Here is an 18,914-nt window from a genome sequence, read left to right as displayed (position 1 = left end):
CTGGAACCTTGTTCTGTTTGTTACAAATCTATCCCATGCCAGAACACAGAACAAAAAAAAAACTGGGTAGGACTTTGAGTTATTTCAATATCGGCATTTACAGCCATTCCCACAATGTGAACTTTTATCCTTAAATGAACATCTTAAACAATGATTAACAAATATGCTATTATGTGCAATTAAGAATTTAAAATCATTCCAGTTTTGAAACTTCAAGCTGTTCAAAATTGACTATATGGAGCGTCCACTTATTTAATTCTAATGTGTGCAGTTTTGTGAGTGAGAAGGAATCAGTCTTTACTTAAATTCCGTAACGAATGACGGAAATGAACGAAAATGTTCGAGTCTTTCCGATAATGAAAACTGAATATCAATATTGGATAGTCTCTTGAAAATAGTTATTGATGTAACATTTAATAGACATACAATTTAGATAAAAATGACAACGTTTCATTATCAAGCTCACTGAAAATGACTAAAAATGTTTTGTGAACATGTATTGAGGCCGGCCCATTGCAACGTATGTTGAGCAAATTGCTTTAACATCATCCATATACATAAAATGAGCCGCGCCATGAGAAAACCAACATAGTGGGTATGCGACCAGCATGGATCCAGACCAGCCTGCGCCTCCGCGCAGTCTGGTCAGGCTCCATGCTGTTCGCTTTTAGAGCCTATTGGAATTGGAGAAACTATTAGCGAACAGCATGGATCCTGACCAGACTGCGCGGATGCGCAGGCTGGTCTGGATCCATGCTGGTCGCATACCCACTATGTTGGTTTTCCCATGGCACGGCTCAAATCAGTTTTATACCATAACCGTATAATTGCTAGATGAAGTATTTACCCTATATACGCAGATAACATATTTTATTTTTCTGAGGCATTATCTGGCACTTGTATGTTGATTTTCAGTTTTAAATTTATGCATGATATTGTTAAAATGAGCCGCGCCATGAGAAAACCGACATAGTGCGTTTGCGACCTGCATGGATCCAGACCAGTCTGCGCATCCGTGCTGTTTGCTTTCAAAGCCTATTGCAGATCGGAAGAGAAACTGTTAGCGAACAGCATGGATCCGCGCAGTCTGGTCCGGATCCATGCTGGTCGCAAACGCACTATGTTGGTTTTCTCATGGTACGGCTCAAATGTTCTACTGCGTATCAGCCAGTCCCATTTCTGCACAAAAAGATGACTTCTGCACAAAGAAAAGAATTATACAAGATTGATGATTTGAACAAAATGGAACAATCGTTGAAATAACAGGTATGAAGAAATACCTCTACCTGGTTTAGGCCTATACCAACTTTGTACAGTTTTCTACCAACTTCCTCAAATCAGAAACAGTTTAGATTTCCAAGAAGCATTGTCAGACGTTCAGACAGAGTCAACACTTGGATAACAACTGGTTGCTTTAGGTGTTCCTATATAGTCTTACCTGCTTTTGTTTGCGTAACAATTTTATTCCAAGTTCAGATGCTTACAACTGTGTATTTAAAGGGTTGATATAACTTTCATCTGTCTTATACCAACGTTTATTTTAGCGGATAACCCAGGGTTAACATCTGTATATATAGAGAATATTAGGTTACTGTCTGATAAATTTAAATTTATTAGGCGAGTTGAAGAAAATATATTAGGCGAGGCTGTGCCGAGCCTTATATTTTTTCGTAGACGAGCCTAATAAATTTAAATTTTTCAGACAGTAATCTTATATATTCTATTTATCCTACCTGTTCAGAAAATAGAGAAAAGTCGTTGAAAAGAGCAACAGCGTGCAGACTTGACGTCATATACGTCGTTTGCAAGTGCAATTCTATTTGTGGATAAAATTGAAAAATTGCAATAACTTTTTTGTTTCTGGATAAAAACCTTTGTTATTACCACTTATTTTCTTAGTTAGAACATTTCCAATACAATGATAACGGTTTCTATGAAAAATTCGGAAAAAATGTGTTTTCAAAATTTCCGACTGAAGTGCTGTAAAAATGAAAAATAGCAATAACATTTTTGTTTCTGGATAAAAACCTATAATTTGACCATTCATTTTCTAAGTTCAAGCATTTTTAAAACAATGGTGACGGTTTCAATGCAAAATTTGATAAAATATGTGATTTCAAAAATTCCCGCAAAAGCGATATCTTGACACTGACTAGATAAAGCGAAGTTTATTAGGCAGGCCGATTTTATGCTATATCTTGTATGAGGGTAGGATAAATTTTCTTATTATACTGCATCTGGTGGTTTGTTTAAGCTGATTGCTATCAACACTCTTTGAAGAAACAAACAGGACATAAACAGAGTTTGTACAAAAATATCATTATTTTTCTGGTTTTGTATATTTTGCACAGAGAGAAAATAACGTTTATTTGCCTATTAACAACACTGTTGCACTAGGATATACTTTATAATAAGGTATAGATGAATGAAAAAACAACAACATTTAATCCTTAAATAAACCCGAATCATGAACCGCATTAATCACGGCACATGTACAGAATGGTACGTGACTAAGTAGAAAATAGACACGAAGTGGGAAATTCCGCCGGAAATCTACTTTCCTTTTGAGTTTCCTGAACGTCATCCTAAAAAATTATGGAAAGCAAAAAATTAAGAGCAACAGAATATTATGTATACCACCTTGATGATCTTATTGGTAAGGGGGCAACATGCGAAGTGTATAAAGGAATTCATAAGGTAATATTCTCTTACTTGGCTGTTTTATGATAAAATGTAAATATGCGCTGTAAGGTTCTATAGAAATTTTGGAAGGACTCCAAATATTATACACTTCCCTATAGATCTAGCTACCATTACTTAACTGAAAGTATTTTAACTGATGGTTAAATCCATTAAAATATGGTAGTTTGTATTTTTTTTTACACTTTTTGACATCTTCAGTTGGTTATGTCGGTTCATATTTGATGCTCGTGCGTAATTATGTTTCAGATTAAGCCAGACAAAATTCAGAACTTGTCACCGTATTTCTGTAAGGAAATATCTAGCCGTCTGGTAACCAGAGTCATTCACGATATCGACATTATGGATAAAATCCCGTTTTCCGGTATAAACCACTAATAAACGCCCATTCCCGTTTTCACGGTGAGGGGGGTATCGGCCATTACGCTACATGGCGGTAGTGTTTAGATTATCCTTTTTTAAAGTTTTAAACAAAGAAAATGAATAAAAAAAGTATTGCAGATTATCATTAAACATTGTTGTAATTAAGATATAGCAAAAATATCCTCAAAGTTTACTTTATTTTTGAAATTTTATCTTTTATTCTACACTGCCGCTTCCGTGGCTCGATACCGAAGGTGTGAAATTTTTTGCATTGTTCAAGATAAACAGATTATTTTTGCAAAAAACAATGTTGCCGAAGTCGTAGAATAGTATTTCCATTGTGAGAAAGTAAGATCTTTCATAAATTCTTACATACATGTGATCTCCCGCGCGGGAGGGTCAAAATCCCGATTTTTTCACCTTGCCTCCCGTCTCCCGACCAAAACCATAATTCTCCCGCCTTTCAAAAAAACCCCAAAAACAAGTATTATGACTGGGTTGATATTACCGAGGAGTGCCTTGAACATGTTTACACAGTAAATCAAAGTGTCACCGATGTTTGTGTATTATAACATGTTTGACACACGTTAGCTTGGAGGAAAATGGTTGTTTTCACAGTGAATTTGATAAATGATTGTTGTTTTGATAAGGATTGACAATGGCCTTTTCCACCTGTCTACGGAACGAATATCGGCCTTTCTAAATGCCAATTTAGATCCATTTTTTTACCAGTTTTGAAGCAAAATCTCCCAGTCATAAGAAAACATTACCAGTTGAAATGAATTTTTTGATTATTCAAAGAAAAAGTTTATTGTTCCCGTAATAAAATACTTATAATAATATGTTGGAAAAACAGCCAATTCTATCTTTAGAACATGAAGGTTATTTCCCCTTTATGCAGTTACGTCTATTTATCCAATGGTTACCAAATTAATTTCTTCTAAAATCGACTAATTCATTAAAAATTGATGGAAACACACACATCAATTTATTTGATAACACCATCTAATATTTTGGTAAGGGTAAATACATGTTAAGCATTTCTGTTTCTTTGTGTTTTTAATGTTTGTCCTTTCTTGTTTTCTGTTTCAGGGTCAAAATTCATTTAGACCAGTATTTTTAACGAAAGTGTGGGTTAAGGAATTTACAAATTTATTGATTTTTGTTCGACACTTTTTTTTCAGCCCTCGGTTAGAATGTTCATGCATGTTGTCACCATTTCAGACCAATTGTACTTTTTTCTTACAAATTTAATCTGGTAAGAAGGGTTTAAATTATGAACATGATCGAGTTCTATAAGACAGCATGCTCGACTTTTCTCAGTGACTGACTCTGAATTAAAGCTTTGCCAGTAAAAGGGGGATAATAGTCAATAGTTGAATGTAACAGAGATATTGGACTTATATAAAACTTTAAACAAAAAATGTAATTAAAAAGTGCATAACTCGTCAAAATTCAATCAAAAGTTTGAGATTGTTTCTTCTGGTATAGTTATGCTTATTGTGTGGCCTAAATGTTGATTTTGTCTCAAAGTTCTGTGTCCGCGGCTTAATTTATTGTCGATAAAAAACCTCAGTTTTGAGACCAAACTCAGCTGAAAAATGGCAAACCATTTGGATTCTGAACTTTCACATATATTCTTATCTTCTGGCAAAAATAATCGCTCATAGTGTACACGGTCTTTATATCGGTTAATCTCGCCGACCCCCCTGACCCTATGTACGGAAATACCGGAAAACGGGATTTATCAATAATGTCGATATGGTCAATAGGCTGTCCTCTAATGGGTCAGAGTCCTAGTCTGTCCTCTAGGGGTTTTCTAGCAGTCCGGTAATCAATGTATGTTTAGGATTTGTGGAAAGTTATATATATCTATTAAGTAAATTTATCATTTTCTCAAAATATCATTATTTACATGTAAACAAATGATAGGCTGAGTTCAGATGTTAATCGCGTAACCGTCAATGAGTATAAACTATAAAACAGAAGTGTATTAAACCAATTTTTAATATAATGGAGAAATGAGTAAATTAAAGAAATAATCATGCTAGAGTGTAAAGACTTTTCTGCAGGATGAAATATATGTTTCAACATACATGTAATTGATGGCTGAGATTATCCGCATGATGGTTATAACTTATGTCGATAATTTTCTTTATATGCATGACCCTTGTGCCGGTTTTTTTGTTATTTGCATGACAGTTGTGCAGATTATATGCGCTATTCGCATGATGATCATGCCTGGAAAGTCATGCCAATTATTTTTGTTATCCATATGACTAAACAAGCTGTATACATAATTATGTAAAATTTATTAAATGTATACGTAATTATGTAAAATTTAGTTAAGCTTTTCTGAAGTTTTTCCCTGCTTATCGGATCCCCATATTTTTTTACAATTTCTAGCATGCACCTAACCCACGATAACATGCGATTAAGATGCCTACAATTATTATGTTGGATATTAACTTATACCAGATTTATTGAATTAAAACATAATGTAAAAAGTTAGAAACACAAAAAGAAGGTATGATATTATGAACAAATTAAGGTATGCAGATATTAGGTTTCTGTGCATTTTTTTTATTTATTTCTTATATTCTGCAGTTGATGAATTTAGAATTAACCAGTTTAACTAATAAAAAAACAGTATGGACCGTAATATTATCATTTTTTTTGGTGTTGTTTAAATATCTTATTAAAGTTATTGATTTAATATCTTAAACAATGAACATGATGCTAATAGTTTTTTAACTAGGATAATACCTCATGCCAAAAATAGAAATGCTATCGAAACACCCATCATGCAGATAAGGATACTGATCGGCATGACCGTCGTGCGAATAAGAAAAATACTCGGCACGACCGTCATGCCGATAGACACTTCCATACTTGACACTTAATTCATTTATACAAGTTTAATAAACGTTCATTTGTAGACACAGTACGTGTAACCAATCTTTGAGTCATATATATTTTGTTGAAGATGGTTAAAGATATTTCAAATGATAATGATAATATTGAATTAAAAACATTTATCATGTATTTACGATCATGTTCATGTTATAAACTTAGCATATGGGGAATTTCCAACATTTCTCATTAATTTCTTTCTGCACAACATTATCCTGTGACGTAACATTTCAACTTTGCCATCATCTTTGAAACTTCTGTTTTTGTTTGTCAATATTTTTGCTTGGCACAACAAAAACAACAACAACAACATTGGAATGTTTTTATAAGCACCAGCATTTTTAACACAAATATATCACAAATATTGATCAGATGTAGTTTAGCAACTTATTATGTAAAGTATGATAAATGGTTTAACAATGCATTGTAAAATACTTAATTCATAAACAAATTGATTACCTGATCATGACAGCTGGAAAAAAACCTAGAGGACAGGCTAGGCATCGGATTGTTACTGGACGACTAGAACACAGGCTAGGCATATGGTTACCGGATTCCTAGACATTTCCTTTCTTTAAATTACGAACAGCCAAACAATCTGCTGTGAATTAGCACTGCTAACAATTATGCCTCTTTCTTGTAATTCCAAGCTTTCTAATTGATCCGAGCCTTTGGAAATTTTGCACTCGCATCTATTTCCTGTTTCTTAATTTTATGCATGTTGTGGCAAATCATATGACAGTTAAACAAGTATAAAAATAAAAAAGTATTACTCACATTAAAATAGAAATAAACACACAGCAGAAAATTTTGGCACAAAATTTGCTTATCTAAAATCACTGGGGTAGTATTTAACCTTCTTATAGGAAAAAGTTTTTGACAGCTAGTACAATGATCACAAGTCTCGGTTAAATGAGACAGCATCTGTGTTTTTGAGAGGGTTAGGGTCGTCATGTGAAAGCCTGGATTATTCATTGACAACAATCCTTTAAGTTAGAATTTTTTTTAATTTAGATGTAGGAGTATCAAACTATAGCAAAAACTCTATTGAAACTTAAATCTATTACTGCCCAGAATTGAAATACCAGTTAAGGGGCTCAGAATAACAAGAAAAGGGCATAATCTTTTTTTTCTGTAGTAATGTTTACTGGAGTTGCACCATGAGACAACCAACATAGTGCATTTGCAACCAGCATAGATCCAGACCAGCCTGCGCATCCATGCAGTCTGGTCTGGATCCATGCTGGTCGCTTTCAAAACCTATTGCAATTAGAGAAACTGTTAGCGAACAACATAGATCCTGACCAGATTGCGCAGATGCGCAAGCTGGTCTTGATCCATGCTGTTCGCAGATGCACTATGTTGGTTTTCTCATGGCGCGGCTCTCTTGTTTTTTCCACTGAACTCACAGGTATTTCTTATAAATAAATGAATGTCTAGACCCCATTTTCAGTACTTTAAAGCATTTCAGTATATATGAAAATCATATATAGCCAGGTAGTATATCATATCTTCTTGCCAATAATATAAAAATATTGAGATATGTTTTGTTACATTGTAAGAAAAATAAAACATCACCCTCAGAAAAATGGTTTTATGAAATTTGTTCTTTGGCAGTTACCTGTATGTAGACATTTTCCCAATAAATAAAACCAAAACCTGGAAATTTAGAATGAAAGTATCCTACATCGTTTCTGAGCTAAAAAACTAAGCCAAAAATAGAACTGTCACATCCTTATATATGACTCATTATACCATATTTCATCAACAGCATAGAACAGTAACACTCAGTAGTCACTCCCTAGTTTGGAGCCAGTATCTGGACAGGACCCGTTTCCAGACACATGTTAAAACTGTTTTATTTAACTGTTATTCATGCATATGCCAATTGTTTCATCCAGATCATTTGAATGTTTGTACTTTATGTTAATATGGGAAAACGCTTTTTCATAGACTGTATTTACATAAAGTTTTGTGATGATACCTTATCCATGTTTATAAAACAACATTTGGTCTTGTTGGAACATGGAGCTAGCATTGTTTAAGCCCATAGTATTATTTTGTTGAGGTATCAGATGAGGAAGAAATAAACTGCATATTCCATTTGTGCTGATGCCATGGGTTTATACTTCAAATTTCACAGTATTAATCACATATTATGCAGGGCCATAACTTTTTGCTTATAGATATCATCTGTAAATCTAAAGATATAAAATATATTGATTAATATATCAATATTTAGTAAATAATATATAGAAAAACAGTGTTTTAAAGTTAGTAATTCATGAAAATTATAGGTTATACATCCATGGAATAATTTCACAAGGGTGTAACCCGAGTGAATTATTCTGGGGACATATAACCGATTTGAGTGAATTGATTTAAGTAAAACACGATTTTGCTATACATTATTTAAATTCTAATATGCTGTTAATATAAAACAGTAGATAAAATGTAGGAGCACTCTTTCTTGGTCCCAACAAAAATATTGACGTCATCGCACGTTAACATGATGTCATTTTAGCATAAGCATGTTTTAACAGAAACAAGCAAATTTGAATGACTGATACATCACCAGATGTTGTATTGTATTTTGAATTTATGTGATCATTTCCTAATTTCTGTTGTACAAAACAAGTGTCCCTAAGTTTCTAATTAATATGTTAAACATTAAAGCTGTCACTTGACACAACATTTATTGTTGCAGGGCACGGGAGAAATTCATGCCTTGAAGATATTTGAGCATAGGTTACGTGGTGTTGCCCAGAGGGAGATTGAAGCTTTGAAATCGCTCAACCATGACAATATTGTGGCTTTTATGGGACAAGAAACCGATGTAAGTCATATTCTTTTAACCATTTGTGTATTTTCTGTCATAAACACAAAGCTTTGGATGTCCATAGAGTAGATGTCAAAGAGGTAGTTATTTATTTACAGTGAAAATAAAGTTCTCCAGGACAGATTTAATAAAGACTGTGGATTTACCATGCAATATTTTTTGGTCAGTATTGGGCTGAATACAGGTCCCAGATTCAGTAGCAAATAGAAATTTTTACTGTTAATAGTTCATTTAATTTCAATTCAGCAGTCATGAAGAAAAACAGTCCCCACTTGGATGTTTTATGGCCCATTTCTCTCAATTTAGAGGACCTTGCCACATTCCCAAGTCTGTATAACAAAGCACTGCCATGACTATAGAGAAATAATTTTCAAGAAAATCCACAATAATTATGTTTATAATTTCTATTCCCCCCTCCCATCAGTAGGTCTGTCAGTCTGTCAATTGACAATTTGGTTTCCATTCAATAACTAGAGAAATCTTTGACCTACAATAGTCAAAACTTCATAGGATTTTTGCCTATGGGCTCATGTCAAAGAACCATGTCACTGTGACCTTAAGACTGAATACTTTATTTCAGATAAGTGACTGCAGAAGTCTTTGGCCAACATTGGTCAAACTTCGTAAGTGGCTTGCATATGGTCATTAGATGAACACTATTATTTTTTAGGTCAGTAGGACAGCTAGAGGTTTCTGATTACTAAGAGCTAAATATAAAAATAGTTCAAAATCAATAGCTTGAGAACTGTCCGGGTTTTACCATCATACTTCAAAGCATGATTGTCTTTGGTCAGTAGATGTCCAGTTTATGGGGTCATCTTGTGAAAGGTTAAGGTACATTGTATGCTTAAAAATGAAAATAACACACCTAATTACTGCCAAGAGTCCCTCATGGGAGCCATATGTTTTACAAACAGCTCTTGTTTATGCATTCTTTTCTATTTACAGAGAGATACTGGCCGGGTTGTGGCTGTTATGGAGTACTGTGATAAAAGTCTCTATATGTCCCTGTGTGAGCCAGAGAACAGATACGGGTTGACAGAGGATGAATTTATTCGCTTTTTCAGACATATAGGTGAAATTTCTTATATCTCTCCAAAGAAAAGCTTTAGTTAATCACTAACATGAATGGCCTATGTTTCATCAGTTTTATTTTTGAACAAATGGGATTTATATATTTGAATTTTAAACTTTTTACCAATTTAAATTTGATATTTATTCAAGGAAATAACAGCTTCATTCACTATAACATTGGTTTTTAGCTCACAAGAGCACAAAGTGCTCAAGGTGAGCTATTGTGACTGGTCATTGTCTGTCGTGTGGCGTCCGTCATCCGACGTCCGTCAACATTTGCCTTGTAAACACTCTAGAGGCCACATTTGTGGCCCAATCTTTATGAAAGTTGAAACTTAGTCAGAATATTAGTCATGATGATCTCTAGGTCAAGTTCGAAACTGGGTTATGTTGGGTCAAAAACTAGGTCAGTAGGCCAGATCAAATGAAAAGCTTGTGAACACTCTAGAGGCCACATTTGTGACCCAATCTTAATGAAACTTGGTCAGAATGTTTGTCTTGATGATTTCTAGGTCAAGTTTGAAACTGGGCAGGTTTTTTTTTTTCAGCCGTTTTTATAGCCGTTATTCGGCTATATTCCCAATGCCAAAAAGTATGTATTTTTCCCAAAATGAATGCAAACATTCCCAATCTACATTCTGAAAAAAATTTCATCAAAATTGCACAAACATTGGCCAAATTATGGACAATTTTGTAATGGAAGTATGTTAAAAGAGGTTGTACAATGTGAAACAAGTGTATGAGAAAGTGCTTAAACACATCTTTACTATATCCTATGTGACTAAATATTTCCCAGTTTGGAACATTTACGCATCAAAATTCCCAACTTTGGGGGTATAGGCTATGTTCCCAAATTAGCTAGAAAAAACCCTGCTGGGTCATGTGGGGTCAAAAACTAGGTCTGTAGGCCAGATCAAAGGCAAGGCTTGTGAACACTAAAAGCCACATTTATGACCCAATCTCAGTGAAACTTAGTTTGAATGTTTGTCTTGATGATCTCAGGTCAAGTTCGAAACTGGGTCATGTGGGGTCAAAAACTAGGTCAGTAGGCCAGATCAAAGGAAAAACTTGTGAAAAGTCTAGAGGCCATAGTTGTGACCCAATCTTTATGAAACTTAGAATGTTTGTCTTGATGATCTCTAGGACAAGTTCGAAACTGGGTCATGTGGGATCAAATCCTAGGGCAATAGGCCAGATCAAAGGAAAAGCTTGTGAACATTCTAGAGGCCACATTTTTGACCCAATCTTTATGAAACTTGTTCAGAATGTTAGTCTAGATGATCTCTAGGTCAAGTTCCAAACTGGGGCATGTTGGTTTAAAAACTAGGTCAGTAGGCCAGATCAAAGGAAAAGCTTGTGAACACTCTAGAAGCCACAGTTGTGACCCAATCTTTATGAAACTTGGTCAGAATGTTTGTTTTGATGATTTCTAGATAAAATTTGAAACTGGGTCATGTACGGTCAAAAACTAGGTCAATAGGCCAAATCAAAGGAAAAGCTTGTGAACACTCTGGAGGTCACATTTATGACCCAATCTTTATTATTAAAGTTGAGTTTATGAAACTTGGTCATAATGTTTGTCTTGATGATGTCTAGGTCAAGTTTGAAACTGGGTCATGTTAGGTCAAAAACTAGGTCAGTAGACCAGATCAAAGGAAAATCTTGTCAACACTCTTAGAGGCCACATTTCAAGTTTGAAATTCGTTAGAATTAGTCAGAATGTTTATCTTGATTATCAATAGGTCCAGTTTGAATCTGGGTCATGTGGATTCAAAAACTAGGTCACCCAGTCAAATCAAAGGAAAAGCTTGTGGACAGTCTAGAGGCCACAGTTGAGATTTAATCTTTATGAAACTTGGTCAGAAAATTAGTCCCAATGATCTCTAGGCCATGTTCGAATATGGGTCATGTTGGGTCAAAAACTAGGTCAGTAGGCCAGATCAAAGGAAAAGCTTGTGAACACTCTGGAGGCCACAGTTTTGACTCAATCTTTATGAAATTTTGTCAGAATGTTTGTCTTGATGATTTCTAGGTCAGATTCGAATCTGGGTCATGTGGGGTCAAAAACTAGGTCCGTAGGCCAGATCAAAGGAAAAGCTTGTGAACACTCTAAAAGGCCACAGTTGTGACCCGATATTTATGAAACTTGGTCAGAATGTTTGTCTTGATGATTATTAGATCAAATTCAAAACTGAGTCATGTGGGGTCAAAAACTAGGTCAATAGACCAGATCAAACGAAAAGCTTGTGAACACTAAAGGCAACAGTTGTGACTCAATCTATATGAAACTTGGTCAGAATGTTTGTCTTGATGATCTTAAGGTTGAATTCAAAACTAGGTCATTTGGGGTCAAAAATTAAGTCATTAGGCCAGATAAACTCTGGTGAGCAATATAGGGCACTCATGGCCCTCTTGTTTTTTTTACTTCTTTAACTCTGTTTAGCAGTGTTTGTGTAATGTTTGACCCATGTTTGCTTATACAGGTACAAATTTAGTTTAGATCATTTGTGATGAAAGCTATTTGCAAACCACACTCATGTCTGCATCCTGAAAATACCGGTACTGGTGATATGAGAAGGTGCGGTAATGCCCTAGTGGGTAGAAATCAAAAGCCATTAGCTAACAGTCAGAAGAGTCAGCTAGAGGTCACCTGTGGCCATGTGTTTAAAAATCATGATTAGTTATTTAACATTTGAAATACTATTTACTTACTGTTTTTGTACTAACTTCATGTTCTGTCTACAGTTGAAGGAATGAAGCATTTAAGAGAGCATGGATTTCTTCACAGAGATATTAAGCCAGGAAATATTCTTATTGTACAAGACCAAGATGGGAGGTAATGTCACAGTCATTTTTATATGCCCGAAGGGATGTATTATGTTATACCCCAAGTGTCCATCCATCCGTGCATCTGTCCGTCTGTTAGCAATTTCGTGTCCGCTCTGTAACTCTTGAACATTTCGAAGGATTTCAAAGAAACTTGGCACAAATGTTCACCAAATCGAGATGATGTACAGAGCACATGCTCTGGATGTCTTGCTTCAAGGGCAAGGTCACACTTAGGGGTCAAAGGTCATCACTCTATAACTCTTGAACCCCTTTAAGGATTTCGAAGAAACTTGACACAAAAGTTCACCACATCGAGAAGATGTGCACAGTGCATGTTAAGTGCATGGCTAGCTAAAAGGTCAAAGTCACACTTAGGGTCAAATGTCTTTGGGCATATATTGCTTCGCATTGCAGTGCCCTAAATGTCATTTATTCTTGACAAGGGCGCAGAAACTTGCCATGGCTGATTAGGCTGAGGGAAGATTAGTCATGCTGAAAAGTGAAGAATTTTCTTGAAATGTTTTAATTTAGAGATCTGAGAGAGGTTGAAAAGTTCTGTAGATGATGTTAGTCTTATGTTGTTAAATTATATTAGAAAAAACATACTTTATAGGTTTGAAATATATAATTACTATTGATTCACTTTTTGATATTTATATCCATTTTATGTTCCAGCAATATTTACAAGTTATCAGATTTTGGAACAGCAAAACCGGTGCTAGAAACAGAAGCATTTCAGTCCCTTGTTGGAACAGAGGAATATCTTGTAAGATTTAAATCTAATTAATTGTAATGAGATATTGTTTCTCATTTGTATGAAATGTTTCATGTATAATATACACTTATTGAATGGCGTGCCAGTCAGTGGTCAAGATTGTTGTCTAAGGTCTGAAGAACTGAGGGCAATAGTTGTGACTGTTGAATGCCAAGCCATTCAAAAAGTGTTTTATTACAACATCAGAAATACCGGTACTAACTGGGAACCAGTAGCTGGACAAATGTTCATATTTTTCCTCCATTGTTTCCTAAAAAAAAAAAAAACAACAATTGACACAGATGACACATTGCATAAACTTCATCCTCTATTGCATCACATAGTGACATAATGTATGGGTTCCCTAGGAGTTGTAGTAAGTAGTACTTTATACTGTGTTTGGAAACTAGTTAGGTTCGATACTGCTTCCCAACCAGTAACTTTACATAATATTATTTTTGAAAGTTAGTGTTGGAAATAGGTCGATCAGTTGCACAAAATGGACAGGCAATTTATATAAAGAGTAATGTAATAAAAAGGCTTATTACACCTACTAATATACAGCAAGTTCCCATTATGGCGTTAAATAGGCTGTTTATTGGAAAGGTAACTATAACAAGTTCAATGTTCTCTTGGGGAAGCTCTTTAACCATTACCCTGTTAAATTTCTATAATGAATTTGTCCATCTTCCAATAAGGACAGTACCATTAACTGTTAAAGGGGTGCTTACCTAAAAGATTTTGGCTGAATAGCGAACAGTGCATACCATGATCAGACTGCACGGATGTGCAGGCTGATTATGATCTACACTTGTCGCATCCAGCATGGTAAGGGTTAACCTTGGAAGCATTCAGTTTGTATGGTCAAACTAAGCAATCTCAGTTATGAATAAAAATGTTTGTAACATTATAAAAATGGTTTGATTTCCAGCATCCAAATATATTTCGAGCAGCTTTCATAGACCAGGGTATGTCTCGAGAATTTGACGCTGCGGCTGACTTGTGGAGTCTGGGTGCTACGCTGTATCATTCTGTCACAGGCAGGGTTCCTTTCCTACCATACCAGGGTAGAAACAATAAAGCACTGATGTAAGTGTAATCATATATACCTGTTTGTATGTGCTCAACAGTTTAACTGTGTAGAAACAAATCACAGATTTATGAATCTCATGGCCTTGAGTTTGATCCATAGGCGAGGCATACCAGTAGGTATGTTCTCCATTAGATTTTGATGGAAGACAGTTTATTTTTAAAATTTCTTTAATTGTGATTTTAAAGTTGTCATAGCAAAATACCTGAAGAAGAAAAGAAAGTTATTAGAATTAATCTTGTTTTTGTAAAAATGAAAGGGAAACTCACATTAAATGTTTGTTTAATTCTGGTAGGTTTCAGATGATTGCTCAGAAGGAGTTTGGAGTTATAGCTGGTGAGCAGAGAACACAAAATGGTGATGTCATATGGACCAAGGAATTACCTTCCACTTGTAAAATGTCACGGTCAGTCTGCTTATTTGGGGTTCAGTGATTAAGGTCATTGATGGGAGTTTGGTGATTAAGGTCAATAATTGGAGTTTGATGATTTAGGTCACTGATGGAGGTTGGGTGAATTAGGTTGCTGATGGAATGTTGGTTTAATAAGTTTGCCATTGGGGTTTGGTTGTTTAGGTTGGTTATTGAGATTAAATGATTAAGCTCTTTTGTGAGGTGGCATCTGTTGTATTTTTCTGCCATTAAAAGCTGAAAATAACCATATGATTTGAACGCTGTTGGTGAAACTCTAATCCCAACAAAATCCTTATTTTCAAATGCAATAGTGAGTAAATGAATAATTATTGATTATGTAATTATTTCACAAGTAAAATGTCCATTTTCATGTCACCTGGTAGGGCATAGCTGTATATCTTTACCTGCGTTGGCATTGAGATCTCATTGAAACCTTTTAGTTGGGTTTCAAAGTTGTTACATACCCTCTTAGAGCAACTTAGAATGCCGTAAAGAAATCAATAATGACTTTTTTTTCTGACATTAAATTCAAATGAAATAATGCAGAAATAGTGTTTTGTCCTTATCATGATTTACACGATTAATTCTGCCTTTGCAGACCATCTGTACTGTTCGCCATTCAGTCAGTATCTTTTTGGTATGCACACCTTTTAACAGTTAATGGTACTGTCCAAATTGAAATATGGACAAGTTCATTATAGAAATTTAGCAGGGTTACCGTAAGGGTTAAACTGTAGGTTACATAAAGAACAAGCTCTCTTAACTGCTCTTCCAAATCATTGTGTAATAAAGTGGGCGCCTTTTGTCAAAATTTTAGTATTTGTTAATACTTATACATGTACATTTTTGTAGATGGTTGAAGGATGCGCTGACAGAGATATTGAAACGTCTACTTGAGGGTGATCCAAACAAGGCCATGACCTTTGACACGTTTTTCATGGCAGCAGATGACATACTGAGTCGACATATAGTTTATGTTTTCTCAACAACATCAGCTAAACATTTCAGACTTTACCTCCAAAAAGATTGTGTGTAAGTTGAGGAATTTTATAAAATGAGTCGTACCATGAGAAAACCAACATAGTGGCTTTGCGACCAGCATAGATCCAGACCAGCCTGCGCATCTGTGCAGTCTGGTCAGGATCCATGCTGATCCATACGGGTTTCTCTAATTGCAATAGGCTTTGACAGTGAACAGCATGGATCCTGACCAGACTGCACGGATGCGCAGGCCGGTCTGGATCCATGCTGGTCACAAAGCCACTATTTTGGTTTTCTCATGGCAAGGTTCAAATTAATTAATATGGTATGCTAGAAATATAAACAAGGATTTGCCAAAAAAATTTCAACTGTTTTAAAATTGATAAATTTTAAAATTTGACACTTTAAAGAAAACATGGTTCATCTGTGTGCTGGAAAACTTAACGATATTATGATGGCTAATTGCGTTATTCTAAATATTGACCCCTAGTGAGACATTGCAGTATGACCCTATATATCAGATAGGGACCTACTTTAAAGTGCATTGTATCACTCCCTTGTTTTGTCCATATAATACTTGCACTTTCTTAACACTCTTCTGAAAGTGTATGTACATGAAAATAATGCTATATAGATGCAGTATAATAATAAAGTGATTCAGACCTAATACTTGCATGTCAGAAGTCTAAAATTGTATCTTTGTGTCACTTTTCCTTTTAAATTTTATGCTACCATTTCTTCTTCACTTCCTGCCTTTAATCTAATTAACTTAAATAAGTAGAATTGAAATGTATGTACAGTCTTACTTGTTGCTCAGGCATATGTGTTACCATTACTGTATTTCATAACATTGTTTATTTATTCTGTTTTAAGTTTTTCTGATGTACAACAAGAGATATATACAGAGACGAACATTCCACCGAGGGACCAGTTAATAAATTATGAAGAGTGTTTGCTCAGGGAGATCATGTCAGAGACGGATACTGTCATTTTGTATCCAAAGTTGAGTTTAGCCACACCTCTAGTTCTGGTAAGATCAACAGCAGTCGAGCAGTGTATCATGCCTGAAGAGAAACATTTCTGGTACAGTGAAACACTTCCTGGTATGTTTTTGCTGATTTCAGATATATGCTTTAGCAGAAGTGTTCTAATCTATATATATTACACAGATTGTCCCCTCATTTTTAGCTCGACTATTCAAAGAATAGTAGAGCTATTAGACTAACCCATGCGTCTGCGTCAGTGTCCACATCCCGCTTTGGTAAAGTTTTTTATGTAAGCTGGTATTTCGGTAACCACTTGTGGGAATGCATTGAAACTTCACACACTTATTCACTGTGATAAATTGACTTACGCTGCACAGGTTCCATAACTCTATTTTGCTTTTTTTACAAAATTATGCCCCTTTTTTGACTTAGAAATTTTTGGTTTTGGTTTTGTATATGAACTGGTATCTTAGTACCCACAAATGGTAATGAATTGAAACTTAACACACTTGTTCACAGTGGTGATCTGACATGCACTGCATAGGTTCCATAACTCTACTTTGCATTTTTACAAAAGTATGACCCGTTTTCGACTTAGCAGCTTTTGGTTAAGTTTTTGTATGTATGCTGGTGTCTCAGTAACCACTAATGGGAATGGATTGAAACTTCACACAGTTGTCCATTGTCCTGAGCTGATATGCATTGTACAGGTTCCATAACTCAGTTTTGCAATTTTACAAACTTATGCCCCTTTTTGGACTTCAGTATTCATTCAGTTGACAAGGCTGTTGAATATTCGAGCGTTGCTGTCCTCAGACAGTTCTTGTTAACGATAGCCTTTGTTTTCATATTTTTGAAGCTGCTGTGATGATATCTGAACCATATGCATTTCTGTAACAAAAACTTCTTCAAACAAGCTCTCAACGGGCGTATTTTGTTACTATGGCAGCCTTGTTAGACATAAAAAAACACAAATGAAAATATTTTAAAATTTCAAAAATATCTTATTATCACTCTGGAAAACATTTAGAATGATTCAAAGTTTAAATCTGGATCCTGCAGAATAAAGCAGCAAGACAAGAAAAATATGGATTAGGTGGATCAAACGCATACGAGCCGCGCCATGAGAAAATCAACATAGTGGCTTTGCGACCAGCATAGAGTCAGGATTCATGCTGTTCACTTTCCAAACCTATTACAATTAGAGAACAGTTAGCAAACAGCATGGATCCTGACCAGACTGCGCGGATGCTGGTCGCAAAGCCACTATGTTGGTTTTCTCATGGCATGGCTCATATATTTTTATTATCATTATTATGATCCTTGATGAAGTTATTAGATTTTATCATGTTAAATATTTGCCAGTGATGTTAGGATAGACTAAACAGTATGCTGTCCATTACATTTAGCTTAGTTAGTAGAGCATAGATCTGCAGATCGCAGGTTTGTGAGGTGTCCTGGGCAGTGCATATATTCTCTATGACAATTGGATAAAAGACATTGTGCTTGAGATCATATTGCCCTCTGCCTTACTTGCAGAAAACAACAGGTTACTGTGAAATCATTAATATTCGTTGGGGACTAATTTTCATGGATTTCATGGTTGAGTCAATCCACTAAATTTAATCCCAACGAAAAAGTAAAATTCCCATTCATTTTGTGTTCAAATGATGAAATCCACAAATTCATATCCCCACGAAATTGCCGTTTTGACCAAAACCACGAAATTTCATGCCCACGAATTTAAATGATTTTACAGTACTACTGGTACGGAATCCAGGATTATTGGTTAGGTTAACTGTCAGCCATTTCCTAACAGAAATACTGTTGAAAAGCATTGCTACACCCAAAAAAAAACTAGGAATAAAAGTATGGTCCTCTAAAACAGTTGTAAATGATGGAAGCTTCTTTCTTTAGTTTTCTCTAAATTCACACAAAAATTTAAGCTGATGTTTAAGTAAGTTCATATGAAC

The 18,914-nt window shown here is 35.1% G+C and overlaps 1 protein-coding gene across 3 annotated transcripts in view; it reads left to right on the top strand.

The window, feature by feature from the left end:
* The first annotated feature begins 2,537 nt into the window (after nucleotides 1-2,537).
* Nucleotides 2,538-18,914, top strand: part of LOC123528633 (serine/threonine-protein kinase TBK1-like) — a 49,079-nt gene continuing 32,702 nt past the window's right edge. For all 3 annotated transcript variants that reach the window (XR_008366819.1, XM_045308506.2, XM_045308505.2), the window contains exons 1-9: nucleotides 2,538-2,697; nucleotides 8,684-8,812; nucleotides 9,764-9,890; nucleotides 12,635-12,725; nucleotides 13,394-13,484; nucleotides 14,404-14,561; nucleotides 14,858-14,968; nucleotides 15,827-16,006; nucleotides 16,829-17,058. Coding sequence is in view for 2 of the 3 variants with exons in the window: in XM_045308506.2 (XP_045164441.2) it covers nucleotides 2,596-2,697; nucleotides 8,684-8,812; nucleotides 9,764-9,890; nucleotides 12,635-12,725; nucleotides 13,394-13,484; nucleotides 14,404-14,561; nucleotides 14,858-14,968; nucleotides 15,827-16,006; nucleotides 16,829-17,058 (1,219 nt within the window). In the remaining variant the exon portion in view is untranslated. The remainder of the gene's footprint in view (nucleotides 2,698-8,683; nucleotides 8,813-9,763; nucleotides 9,891-12,634; nucleotides 12,726-13,393; nucleotides 13,485-14,403; nucleotides 14,562-14,857; nucleotides 14,969-15,826; nucleotides 16,007-16,828; nucleotides 17,059-18,914) is intronic.

Source organism: Mercenaria mercenaria, chromosome 13, assembly GCF_021730395.1.
Source record: "Mercenaria mercenaria strain notata chromosome 13, MADL_Memer_1, whole genome shotgun sequence".
NCBI classification, from domain to species: Eukaryota; Metazoa; Mollusca; class Bivalvia; order Venerida; family Veneridae; genus Mercenaria; species Mercenaria mercenaria.
This window is presented reverse-complemented; position numbering and strand designations above follow the sequence as displayed.